Source organism: Sturnira hondurensis, unplaced genomic scaffold (assembly GCF_014824575.4).
Source record: "Sturnira hondurensis isolate 20B ecotype Veracruz unplaced genomic scaffold, ASM1482457v3 Scaffold0001120, whole genome shotgun sequence".
Classification (NCBI taxonomy): Eukaryota; Metazoa; Chordata; class Mammalia; order Chiroptera; family Phyllostomidae; genus Sturnira; species Sturnira hondurensis.
The window spans coordinates 236,074-250,240 of NW_028073751.1; the positions used below are offsets into that span (position 1 = coordinate 236,074).

The 14,167-nt window shown below is 45.1% G+C and overlaps 1 protein-coding gene across 2 annotated transcripts in view; it reads right to left on the reverse strand.

The window, feature by feature from the left end:
• SPOCK1 (SPARC (osteonectin), cwcv and kazal like domains proteoglycan 1) overlaps window positions 1-14,167 on the reverse strand; it is a 453,180-nt gene that overhangs the window by 5,015 nt on the left and 433,998 nt on the right. For both annotated transcript variants that reach the window (XM_037060963.1, XM_037060953.1), the window contains 2 exons: window positions 12,051-12,272; window positions 7,382-7,447 (listed from right to left, as the gene is read on the reverse strand). In XM_037060963.1, the coding sequence (XP_036916858.1) occupies window positions 7,382-7,447; window positions 12,051-12,272 (288 nt within the window). The remainder of the gene's footprint in view (window positions 1-7,381; window positions 7,448-12,050; window positions 12,273-14,167) is intronic.

Here is a 14,167-nt window from a genome sequence, read left to right on the forward strand (position 1 = left end):
GGTCCTTCATCCATTTTTTAAAAAAGATTTTATCTATCTTTAGAGGGGAAGGGAAGGAGAGAAGGATCAATGTGTGGTTGCCTCTTATAAGTCCCCTGCTGGGAACTGGCCTGCAACCCAGGCATGTGCCCTGACTGGGAATCAAACCCCGATCGTGTGGTTCGCAGGCCCACGCTCAATCCACTGAGCTACACCAGCCAGGGCCCATTTTTAATTGGACAATGATAAGGACTTTTGCTACTGAGTTGTATGAGTTCTGTACACATTTCAGGTATTAGCCCCTTGTCAGCTATATGGCTGGCAAATACATTCCCATTCCACAGGCGCTCTGCACTTTGTTCATGGTTTCCATGGCTGTGCAGAGGCTTTTGGCTTGATGTAGTCCCGTATATTTGTTTTTGATTTTGTTGCTTGTGCTTTAGGTGTCAGATCCAAAAGGTCATTGCCAAAACCCAGGTCAAGGAACCCTTTTTCTGGGCTTCTTTTTTTTAAGGAGTTTCATGATTTGGGGTCTTACATTTAAGTCTTTAGTCCACTTTGAGTTAATTTTTGTAGGCAGTACAAGATAGGGGTCTGGTTTTATTCTTTTACATGTACTTATGTAATTCTTCCAGCACTCTTTATTGGACAGACTGTCTCTTCTCCTTGGAGTATTCTTGGGTCGCTTATCAAGTACTAGTTAACTGTACATGCAAGGGTTTATTTTGGGACTCTTGATTCTCTTGCTTCACTGGCCTATGAGTCTGATTTTTTATGCCATGTAGTTTTGATTACTATAGCTTTATAACATAGCCTGAAGTCAGAAGTGTGATTCTCACTACTTTGATCTTCCTTCTAAGGATTGCTTTGGCTATCTGGGGTCTTTTGTGGTTCCATACAAACTTTAGGATTTTTTTCATGCTGGATAAAAGTGCCTTTGGAATCTTGTTAGGGATCTATAGGTAGAAGTAAGATAATACTACAGGTAGTTTTATTAATCTTCTAATCCATGAACACAGATAACTGTCGATTTATTTATCTTTGATTTCTTTCATGTTTCATGGTTTTCAATGTAGAGCTCTTTTACCTTCTTGGTTAAATTTATTCTTGTTTTTGATGCTATTGTAAATGGGATCATATATGCCTTTTTCGATCATTTGTTATTAGTGTACAGAAATGCTACTGACTTTTGCATGTTGATTTTATATCCTGAAAATTTACTGAATTGGTTGAGTGTTCCTAATAGGCTTTTGGTGGAGTCTTTTGGGGTTTTTTAAATAGAAAATCATGTCACCTGCAATACAAACAATTTTACTTCTTTCCAATTCTGATTTATTTACATAAACATTTCTTCAGTAGCCTGATTGTTCTGGGTGGGACTCCAGCACCAGCTCAGATGGGGGTGGTGCGAGTGGCTGTGCCTGCTGTTGGCTGTGGTCTCGTCACGGGTGGCCTTTGTTATGTTGAGGTAAGTTCCTCCTGTAACTCGTTTGTTCTGTTTTTATCATTGATTGTTGAATTTCTGCACCTATTGAGATGATCACATGGCATTATCCTTCATCTTGTTAATGTGATGGATCAGATTGGATGATCTGCATATAGTGAATCATCCTTAGGTCATGGGGATAAACCCACTGGATTGTGGGGAATCATCCTTTGAAATGCGGCCGACTCTGGTTTGCTAATACATCTTTGGAAATTTTGCATCTGTATTCATCAAGAATATTGGCCTGTACTTTCCTTATAGTGTCTTTTCTGGCTTTGCTAGCAGGATGATGTCAGTCTTGTAAAATGAATTTGAGAGTGTTTCCTCCTCTTTCAGTTTTTGAAAGACTTTGAGAAGGATTGATGTTAATTCTTCTTTAAATATTTGGTAAAATTTGTCATTGAAGCCATCTGCTATCTGGTCCTGGGCTTTTCTTCTTTGGGAGAATTTTGATTACTGATTCATATTATAAAATGATTTGGGTATTTTTCTCTTTTTTTCTGTAGTCTAGACATTTTGTATAAAACGAGAACACTCTCTTGAAGAGAGAATACATGAATACATGAAGTATTCATCCATAGAACTATTTTGGGCCTGGTGCATATTTGGGGGAATGATAGTAGCATTTTGATTTAAATTAATTCATAGTTTTTAATCTAGCTGCGTCTTCTGGTTCTTTGTGACTTAAACATGGTTATTCATAGTGTGCATTCCAACAAGTTTTTTGTAACTGATGAGCTGGTTCAGAGCAGTGGCTCTCAGAGCGCCCCCTGCAGGCCAAGAAGCTGCAACATCACCTGGGAGCATCCTAGAAAAGCAGTTCTTGGGGTCTGACCCCAGATCTGCTGAATCAGAAACTTTGAGAATAGGGCCCAGCACCCTGTGCTGCAGTAAACCCTCCCAGTGGTTCCAATGTGCACTGGAGGTGAGAACTGCAAGTTTGCAGGGTCCTTCCAGATCCAGAGTCCTGACAGCTTTGGACCCTTTGACACTGGCAAAGGGTGGCTTACTCACTGTTTTCCGCTTCGGTCTTAATCACTTCAGGTGGTGTTCTACCTGATTTGAAAGTTGTTAGTTTTCTTTATAACAAATGCATTTGAAGCTGTGAATGTTCCTCTTAAGTTTCATTTCAGTCACTTCCCACCGATTTTGGTACACGGTGCCTTGCTTTTTCACCAGTTCTACATGTTTTGTGGGTTATACTGCCTACATTTCATCTTTGACTGTTTATTAAAAACCCAGATGTGTGGGGTGTTGGCATTCTCATTTTGACTTCTACTTTTTTGAAAATATATTTTATTGATTGTTATTACAGTTGTCCCATTTCCCCCCTTCACTCCCCTCCACCTTGCATACCTTCTCCCTCTCACACTCCTCCCCTTTAGTTCATGTCCATGTGTCTTAAGTTCTTTAGCTTTTACATTTCCCATACTATTCTTGCACTCCCCCTGTCTATTTTCTGCCTGCCATCTATGCTACTTATTCTCTGTACCATCCCCCCCAACTCCTCTGTTGCTAATCCTGCATGTGAACTCAAGTTCTGTGGTTCTGTTCTTGTTCTAGTTGCTTACTTAGTTTGTTTTTATTTTAGGTGTGGTTGTTAGTCATTGTGAGTGTGCTGTCATTTTAGTATACATGTTTTTTATCTTCTTTTTCTTAGATAAGTCCCTTTAACATTTCATATAATAAGGGCTTGGGATGATGAACTTTAACTTGACCTTATCTGAGAAGCACTTTATCTGCCCTTCCATTCTAAATGAAAGCTTTGCTGGTTAGAGTAATCTTGGATGTAGGTCCTTGCCTTTCATGACTTGGAATACTTTCCAGCCCCTTCTTGCCTGTAAGGTCTCTTTTGAGAAATCAGCTGACAGTCTGATGGGAACTCCTTTGTAGGTGACTGTCCCCTTATCTCTTGCTGCTTCTAGGATTCTCTCCTTTATTTTAATCTTGGCTAATGTAATTATGATGTGCCTTGGTGTGTTCCTTCTTGGGCCCACCTTCTTTGGGACCCTCTGAGCTTCCTGGACTTCCTGGAAGTCTATTTCCTTTGCCAGATTGGGGAAGTTCTCCTTTATTATTTGTTCAAATAAGTTTTTAACTTGTTGTTGTTCCTCTTCCCCTTCTGATACCCCTATAATTCAGATGTTGGAACATTTAAAGATGTCCTGGAGTTTCCTAAGCCTCTCCTCATTTTTTTTGAATTCTTGTTTCTTCATTTTGTTCTGGCTGGATGTTTCATTCTTCTTTCTGGTCTACTCCCTTGATTTGAGTCCCAGTTTCCTTCCCATCACTATTGGTTCCCTGTGCATTTCCCTTCATTTCAATTCATTTAGTCTTCATTTGTTTCTCTAATTTGTGACTAAAATCAACCAGTTCTGTGAGCATCCTGATCACCAGTATTTTGAACTGTGCATCTGATAGATTGGCTATCTCTTAGTCGTTTAAAAGTATTGGCTCTGGGGTTTTGATTTGTTGTGGCAAGTGAATTTGATCTGTGATGGGTTTTTTTTTTTTTTTTTTGAGATTCATTGAGTTTTCTTTTTGGCAAAATCCATGGCAAATATTTGATGTGTGTGAAAAGACTATGTACTCGTATATTCTGTGCTGATGTATAGGAATACATAGGTATGAATGTTAACTAATCGTACCATTCAATTCTTCTTTTTCTCCCTGTATTTTTGTTTACTTGAACTGTAAGTTTCAAGGAAAGAAGTATACTTAAGTCTCTGGCTATGATTATAAATATAACAATTTGTTTTAAAGTTGTGAACATACCAATTGATGGCATCATGGGGTAAAAGGAACATTTCAGCAAAATATTGTCTGTTTAGAAATCAAAATGAAGTATTTGCTGCTGTCAGATTTTAACACTGTTATAAAAATGAGTCTAGTACCTTTTAAGCCTGTGTTTTATATGTAACTCTTTTTAAAAATACCAATTGATAGTCTCTGAGTCAAACCCATTCATATTCATTGGGATTATAGCTAGGCTTGCCCTCATTTCTACCTCTCTATTTTGTGTTTTCTATTTTTTTTTATTTTCCCCCTTTCCTGCCTTTTGTTAAAATAATTACATCTTCTTTATTCCATATTTTACTTCTATAGGTTTAAAAACAATATGTTTAGTCCTTATATTCTTTTTGATAAAATTTTCAAAGATTTTATTTATCTTTAGAGGGAAAGGGAAGGAGAGAGGGAGAGAAATGTCAATGTATGGTTGCCTCTCATGCATCCCCTGCTGGGCACTGGCCTGCAACCCAGGCATGCGCCCTCACTGGGAATTGAACTGCGATCCTTTGGTTCACAGGTCCGTGCTCAATCCACTGAGCTACACCAGCTAGGGCTAGTCTTTCTATTCTTGCTAACCTTAAATTCTGCACAGAGAAGCATATTTTTACTTATAAGATCTAAAGTCAACCTATGTGTTCTTTTCTTTCTGAATAAATCAGAAACTTCACATGTTTTCGGAGGTCATGTTTATTTAGAGTTAGCTCTGTGTCCTTTTTCACAGTTAACTCCTGCTGGGCTTGTTCACCTTCTGTAGAGCACGTGGCCGTGGTGAGACCAGTGTGGTGGGGTCCATGCACTTGCGGCACCCGTGTCCGCAACGCTCTCTGCCGTCACATGGGACGCGCTCGTCGGGAGGTGTTGCCTCCGGGCTGAGAGGGCTTTCTTCTCTGCGCCTTGCAGTATTATTTTCTTAAATCAGGGCCACAAATCCGACCCTGACGTAATTGCAGATGCTCGGTACGTGTGCTAGTGTTCAATTTTTCATCAGGTGTCTGCCTCGTGACTGTGTCATGGTCGATGGGAGAATCCGCTGGGGTCAGTAACACTGTCTGTGTGGACCGTGTGCGGACAGGGTTCTGCTACTGCTGTGGCTTCCTGCTGCCTGATTTTTGTTGTGACTTTTTTTAGAGTAAATATCTTTGTAAATTTACTTCTTACTTCATAATATAGACCCCAACAAGAAATGTGGCTTGGGAGGAGAAATTTCTGTTATTTGGACCTAGCTTCCAGCTGATTCTAGGACCAGCACTGGACACTCAGCTCACTGGGCTGTTCAGGGGGGCCAGGCTCTCAGACGTCATGGGCGGGAAGGTGTCCCCAGGAAGGCACTCCTAAGTGAGCACCTGCTGGTGCCATGCCCACACACTGAGGGGCTCAGCACCCCAAGTCTTCAGGGAGCAGGAGGATGAAAGAATAGATGCTTACAATAACCAAAGAGAAGAGAGACTTGGGAACAAGTAGGAAGCTGGGGAACGTGGCTTCTCCTCCTCCAGCTGTGGTTGGAAAACAGAGGGACCCACTGGGCTGAGCCCCGGGCTGGAGAGAGTTCCAAGTCCAGGTGCTGCCCTGGACTTGTAATGAAGCAGGGTCGCCACTCTCCCAAGTGGGCACTAGGTGTGAGTGAGTGTGATCTGTTGTTGCCAGTTGCATCTATTATTTTTTTAAATTGAAATGCCCCTGAATACAATTTATTGTATTAGAAGATTTCATCATGTGAGAAGTAATTTGCAAGATACTTACATATCTGGTATGTAAGATACTAGATAATGGTATCTTTGTGAGTCAGCCAGAGTGATTCCCATATGTGGGGAGAGGGAATGTAAGGTAAGCTTTCAACGAGGTGGGCTTCATGGTCGCTGGGAAGACGGAAGGCCAACCATTTCATCTCAGACCACATCTTATGTCCCATTCATTAGGAATTAGGCTGTAAGAAGACGTTGTAGCCAAAGGAAACACATTCTTAAATGTAGCTTCGTATTGGTTCTGTAAGCACCCGTGGTTCTCTGACACGTCACTCAAACTCCAAATAGCTCCCAAGCAGTCAGCACAGGTCCCACGGAAGGACCTGCAGGAGAGGGGTCCAGCCACGCCACCCTCTGCTCAGAAGGATGCCTTTATGTGGTTTTTCATGGGAGAAGAACCTAGACTCAGACAGGTCAAATTCACGATGTCGGAGCTCTGAGCTGAACAGCGTTGTCAGCTGCATCGAGCGTGAAACAAGCACGCCAGTGAAATCAGTGATCTTCAAGGTGGAAGGGAGGAGGAGCGTGTGCGTCCGGGTATTATTCGAAGAGACATCGCCAGAGTTCAGACAGCCTCCATCTGACAATCTGTTAAAAAAAACTTGCCCGTTTCCATCAAGTAAATAAACTTGTGAAATGGCAAGCTGCTTAGGGAATGCCCCGTTCCTAAATGTTTAATAAGAGTAATTCTGAACTGTTGTTACAGTTAGCAGTGTAGACGCCTTTCTTCCCCACGGACAGTGGTGTTTGCCAACCACTCAGGGACGGTGCAGAGCGAAAACGCAAGGGAGGCCACCACAGGCCAGACTGGCGTGCTGGCCCAACACACGCAGCCCCTGCTTCCACCTCACCACTTGGACCAGGGTGCGAGCAGAAGCGTGCAGTGTGCAAATAGCTGTGTGCTCTCCTCTGGGGATCACGTGTGGGAAACTGGGGACGTACACTCATGTCCTTGCGTCCTCTCTGATGGACTTAGCTGGGAGTGTGGCTCATCTTTGTCCTTGAATGAACAACTTGGTTTGGGGAGTATAGGCAATTCTGTAACATACAGACCTTATAATTCTAGAGTTGGAGGAACACCTTGACAGCCCACTCAATGGCTGTTCTTAAAAGAACAAGCAAAGATTCACTGGAGCCCAAGGTCAGGGAGGAAGATTCTAGCCCTGGCCGACCTGCCCACGGGCCTCCCTTCTTGCTAGTTCTCAACCAACAACCGGCCCTCGGATGGGTCCAGCTGCCTAAAGGGATCCGTCTTCGTGGGGTCCAGTCAGACGTCGCTTCGTGAGGCACGGGTCCCTAACTGACTAACTGGTGCTGTGCTCAGTGTTACGAGACACGATGGTTTAATTAGCTGTTTAAACAAGTGGCAAGAAACTGTACTTACCCAACAGGCTCTTCTTCCCCTTGCTCAGTTTCTGAATCCTGTTCATTTCATTCTGGCACGGGAGACCTAAAAAATAATTTATGAAAGTCACTTTCCAGATGGTGCAGGATATAATCTCCAATGATTGGCTTGAAATGTAGACAACGACACACCTGGGAGTGGAATTGCTCCATATGCTGTTGCTAATTAAAAAAACAAAACTTAAACCACAAGGTACTTAAAATACTATTCAGGGGCTACTTGAGCTATACAGGGGTTTTTCTTCCCACCACCGACTCCTGCAAATACCAGTTGTCTGGCAGGCGATTTGCTAACAGACTTTACATGAGGAAGTACATGCATAGCTAAGATCTCCGTGGGCTGAGGACCAAAGCTTATGAGTGGGTGTGTGTTCTGAATCACAGACCAGACCAGCTAACCAAGGGGAAGGCGACAGGCGCTCAGTGCTGGGCCTTGCTGGAGGAGAGGTGTGGAGCTAGTGGCTTACTCCCCAGGGAGGTAAGACGCAGGCCTCACAGGACAGCCATGAAGCTACACGGGCCATCTAGAGAGGCGGTGGGTGTGACTGCCAGCATCGGCCCATCTCCGAGCCCTCGGTCATGAAACGCATGCTGCTGTGAAGGACCGACACAGCGGAGGCGCGTGGCTGAGCGTGTCCTCTCTTTTCCCTTCCAAGAGAACTTCCACTCCGCACAGAAAGAAGGACGACCTCACAAGTTCCACCAACTTGCCCCTGCAGAGCCCGTGGCTCTGGGAGTCCCTGCTCTTGGCTCCGCGCCCTCCGGGCAGGGACACAGGTGTGGTGAGTGTTGGGGTGCTTAGGCTGCCTGTGTATACCTGCAGGCAGGGTCCGGAGGACGTGCCTGAGCACCTATTCGAGTCTGTCGGTAGTGCCTGAGGGCTTCCCAAGCCACCTGGCCTTGCTGCTGTGGCCTGAGAGAAACCTGCTGGGGAACGCATTTTGTTTCCTGCTGGGTTTGAGATACCAATTGAAAGCAACAAAGAAAAGGGAAAACAAATTCCATCGGTGGTGATTAAAATTAGTATTTACTATGAGAAACGGTGAAAATTTACTGAATTCTCAGAGTGTACCAGACACTGTTCTAGACCTTTACACCTTAATTAATCTTTACAATAACCATATGAGGTGGGTATGAATATCATCCCTATTTTGTGAATGGAAATGCTCAAATTTGCAACTGCAGGAATACAGAGAAGCTGCAGGCACTTTGAAGGCTGGTCCTAAAGACAAGATCACAGTTGTTCCCAGAAACACGGTCTCGGAGAGTTTTCTACAACACAAGTTTCCATTGTAAAGACGTGCCCTCAAACTTAAATCTCCACTTATTGAAGACAAGGAGACACAGAGCGGACTGAGGCCTGCGGATCATCGCTGCAGGAAATGCAGAGACGAACAACACAGAGCTCCTGGATGGAGCGACTGTAACAGGAAAGGTTCGCTGCTAAGCAGGCGAAAATAGCTCCTGGAGGTTTCTCTGAAGAGTCAGGGGTTCTACTGAAGAAGGGACTGAGTTTTAGGAACAGATACAAAGGGTGAAAATGTCATAGAAATGAAGCCTACATCAGGAGGTCCAAAACTGAGGCGAAGCTCTTGAAAACATATTGATCACAAGGAACAAAGAAGTTTTAATTCTAGAGCTGAACATCTGAGGAAAAGTGATATATCCTGAGAAAAGCTAAGACGTGTCTTAGGAAATCTGTGCCCTTAAAAGGTAAAGAGCCCTTTTGGCTTCCAGGCAAAATGGTTCTATCACCAACAGAAGGGAAAACAATTAGTGTGGTTCATACAACTCCGTAGTTACACCCAGTGCTAGGAGAAGAATGTTTGAAAAATCTATCAAGAAAAGAAATTCACTCCAGGAAGTTTATACTTAGCATCTTTGTTTTTGTATGAAGAAAACAGAAATATTTTCACATATTCAAGGAGTAATTTAAAGAATAGATTCCCCATGAGAATTTGTGGCAAAAAAGTCTGAAACTCAAATTTAGTGATAAAATTAGAGAGAATAACAGCAAAACCAGTCAACAAATAATCCTACCCCCTGAAAAGTGCTAACAATTGTCTTGGGCCAAACAGGCCCTCAGTACCTTAATAGAAGAATTACCTATAAATTAGCTATAATGAAAATATCAGCTATGAAAACCTAAGGTCTACAGCCAAGAAAATACTCTGGAAAAATTAGCCTCAAGTATATACCTTAATAAACAGAAAATAATAAAATGTAGAAGTTAAATGAAAATCCCAGAACTGGTTCTGGGACAGGGACAGAGGCAGTGGGAACCTAACAAAAAATAAACTTACTTAAGAAAACAGGAGAATGCCCACAGATATCCTGGAGGCCACGGCCTGCCGCAGGCCCGGGTGGCTTCCTCCAGTGGCTGCCCACAGGGACGTGCCCAGCGTGCTCCCCCACGGCCAGGTGGCCCTCGCTCTCCTCGTGTCACTCAGGCTGAGCCTGGCTAAAGGCACACGAGTTTTAGGAACTCAAGCCCAAATCTGTCATGAAGCTAACGCGGAGCCACTACAACCTTTCTACTGAAGTAAGAAACATGGCTGTTACTTAACATTGGTGTGAAGCGACTGGCAGAGGTGAGCAGAAAAGGGAAAGAAATGAGGTACCGAAGAGGAAGACAGGAAACTGTCACCACTCTCAGAGGGTATGGCTGCACGGCCAAAAACCCAGGGAAACCCAGCGGAATAACCACTCACACAAAATGATAATTCAGTAAGGTGGCTGAGAACAAAATGAACACAGAAACAAACGGCCACCAGTGAGCAGCTATAATGGAAAATGATTGATTTCGGTTATAGGGGCAGCAACAGCAAACGCGAGGGAAGTGCTGTGTTGGTGAGAACTCGGAGTTCCGCTGGTTAATAGGGCCTGTTCTCGAATAAAACGGTTCACTATTCCACAGCTATCACTTCTCTCTGGATTAAATGTTCGCCTGCCTCTAAAAAAGAAACAGAAAGAATTTTTTAACGGAATAAACTTATTCTGAAGCACAAAAAGCTAACAATATAAGAATATTTAGGAAAATTCTGAGAGAAGATTGAAAGCAGGGAAGGTTGGCCCCACTCAATAGTAAAGTGGACTGTGAAACAGCTGTGATTTAAATGATTTAGAACTGATTTATGAATAAGTAGCTCAGTAACAAGATGAGTACCCAGGGACAGACAGACAGACAGAGAGCAGTTTTATGGACACTACGGGAAGCATTTCACATCGGAGGCGGAAAGACGGGTCAGCCAACAACTGTCTGGAGAGCAACTGGCCAGCCCGGCCACCTGGGGAGGGTGGGGGAAGAACAGGGGCTATGGCCCCACTGGACTGCACACCAGAAAAATCGAGAGCGGTACAAGGTTTCGATAAATGCTCACCAAAAGTGGTGAAGAAAACACACAAGAAAGCTGCTTTACCATCCTAAAGTGGGAAATACTTTTCTAAGCTTAACAATGTAAGCTTTATGGATTCTAAGAGGCCATAAAGTAAAAGATGGAGAAATCTATCTAAAAATTTCTCCCTAGCAAAAATGCAGCCAAAGCTGAGGGGGAAAAATTGCAATACATATGACTAGAATGGTCTTAATAACCTTAGAGAAAATGCCTATTAAAAACAATAAAAAACCCCACAAGAACTTAACAGAAAAAAAGATGAGTGTCTCTAACAAACAAAGATTTTCAACCCAAGTCATAATAAGAGAACTGAAACAAAGCCTAGAAGGAAATACAATTTCTTGTACCCCAATTTGAAAATGACCACAGACTTTGGCAAGGCCATAGAAAAATAGGTATTCTTGTGTCGTTTTCATGGGAGTAAAAACTGTCAGAACGTCTCTGGAGGGCAAATTGGAGAAGCATTGCTCAAACTTAAAAATGCACATGCCTTCTGACCACTCATTCTGCTTTCAGGAATGCCCCTTACAATCCTCTGACGTGCACCTGCACGCCCGCTGAGGGCCCTTCCTGGACGCCCACCTGTGCTTCCAGCGGGACCTGTGCTGTCTGGGCATGCGCACACGCACCCTCGGTGTAAACGCTTTGATATTAGCCCCTAACTTCCTTTCTGGGCGGCTCCAACCGCCATACTGACCTGACCGGGGCTGCACCAGGTTTGGGGCGGGGGGGGGGGGGTGCTGCAGGCTGGTCTCTACTGGTCCCAGGAGCTGCGGGCCGCCACACGTGGGCACAACCCCCGGGAAGCAGAGACAGAACCTAAGCCAGGCCCCGAGACCCTTCAGGCGGCCGCCCCGCCGCAGTGTGTTCCAGCGGCTCCCGCAGATCCTGCCTTCCTTCTGTCTTCAGTTTGCTGGAGTGTCCTCGTCTAAGAGACTCCCTGCAAACCCTTTCTCCAAGGGGAGTATGGAGGACACAGTGGGGGTTACACGGTGAAGGTTTCTCGACCTGTTCGCGGATGAAAATGCTGAGGTGCGACACAGTCAAGAGAGCTTCCCAAAAGGAAGATGGAGATAACAGACTCTCTGGTCATGCTCTTGGGTCTCCCAAAACACCGTGTTAAGAACAGAAAGAAAATAAGAGAGAAGAGCCTTTGGGCTCGCCAGGAAGCAGACGGAGCCTTCTGACTCTGCCTGCCTCCCCCGCGGGGGTCCGGCAGCGTGGCTGCCCCGGGCGGCCCTCCGCCCGCCTCACCTGCAGGCTTCTGGAAGCAGTAGCACCACTCGTTGTTGGAGAGCTTGCCGTCCTTGAAGGAGTCGCAGGAGTTGAAGAGAGGCTTGATGCAGGGCTCGTACTTATCCAGGTAGATGGCATTGATCTCCGAGTGGTCCAGCAGGAGGTCGTAGTTCATGTCCAACTTGTTGAACATCCAGCCCAGGGAGTCCTTGCAGATGGGCAGGATGCTGGTGTCAAACCCTGCGGAGGGAAAGGCTCGGGTCAGCTGCCACCACGCCTGCCCGGCTGTCCCTGCCCTGAGGAGGCCCAGGGCTGACCCCGCCCCATCCTTCCTAGGGGCTCTCCCTCAGTCGCCCTGCACTAAATGTGTTTGGGGGGATTTAAATGAAACAATTTAAAATGCACAAAAATAGAAGTCAGCATTTAAGGAAATATGTTTGAGGGGAATAAATCCCCAATGCTAATTTATCTGTAATGTACTGTATTTTGCTGTGTACTATTTTTGCCCAAATTTTTGAGGGAAAAATAAGGATGTGCATAATACATGGGTAGCACTAATTTCATATTTATTACACTTTTTAATTCTTTTGTCGATGCTTATGTGTGAAAAGTATAACTCTAGAAAGCAGTAACGATATCCATATTGCAAAATAATACTCTGGACTATGATAATAGGTTTTGTTTCTAAATATAAAGAATGAAAAATTGAATTACAAATATAAAATGAAAGGTTTTTTTCCTGAAAGTTTGGGCCAAAAACATGTGTGTGCATTATACATGGGAGCACATTATACATGGCAAAACATGTAGGTATGGGTTTTCACATACTCGACTTGCTTAAACAGGGTCTGCCTGAAGAGGACCAGCAGGTAATCCTGCAAACTGTGCTTTGATAGTTAGGAAAAAATGTGTTTTGAAAAACGAAAACAAAGCAACTTGTAAAACAATGGCAGTCAAACGCAGCTGTGGCGCCATCCATGAGCCTGGCTCACCCCCCGAAGCACGGCAAATCCGGACAGCCTGGACACTGATGGGGGTCCGCCTGTACCCCTTGAGGGGCTTCTCTTGTGCTGTCCCCTCAGGAGCTACGGGATAGAGAATCCAAATGGATTCACACAATATTCCTTTCTCATTTCCTGGGAGGGGGCAGGGTTAGTTTTCTTAAGGAGCTACTTGCTGCCACAACAGGGACCGTGGGCACTCAAATCGTGACACTCGGAACGCTGCATCTGCTGCAGCCAGAGCTCAGAGGAGGCCACCCCCAAACCAGAGCCCGGCTCCAGCCCACAGTCGGGTTATTCCACAAGCCAGACTTCTGGGACTGGTTTTACTTCCAGAAAAATGAGGATAAAGTTTCACTTTTGTCTTACTTAAGACACTGTTCTCAGCACTCGGTCCTTCACTGTCTCACGGAACCCCGGGGCGGGTCCTGTGAACTGCTGCTGTACCCTTCCCACCGCACCTGGGTTTGAAGGTAAGTGTCTTGCTCAAGGTCCTACAACTGCCCAGCTGGGATTCAAACCCAGGTGGCCAGCGCCACCTCGAGTCTATAGTCTGAATCCCACCTCTCCCAGGGCTGCCCGTGCCTCGCAGGACGTGTGACCCTCCTGTCCCAGGACATTGGTTGGCTAGGATGCCCTGTTTGGGGATGCGTGGCCATGCAGGGTCCTGATGGGGTCACTCCCCTACCTGCATCACCAGGAACCCCTGCTCAGTCCGTGGGAAATAAGACAAAGTACCACCCCCCTTTCTAAAGCACTGTTGTTACCAAGGGGTCTTCGCCAGGCAATAAGGCAGGTGCAGGACGGCCCTCTCCGAGCTCTCGTAGAACTCTGTGCTCCCTCCTCTCAAAGACTCCTTGTGGGTCAAGCCCAGGCCGGCACGTTGGTCAGTGCTCCATAAAGTATTTGTCTAGAGAACTTTTCTAGCCACGGCAAAGTTGACCCTTTAACGCATAAAAATCTTTCCATTTTTAAATTCATTCCTTTGGGTGTCTCAGAACTCACCTTGGAACATCCCCTTTACAAAAAGGGGGACACTGGACAGGACTGAGACAGTCTCAGTCCTATCCAGAACCCCCCTGGACACGGGACGTGGCTGAGTCCCCTGTGGGACGATGGCATCTCCCCAGGGGC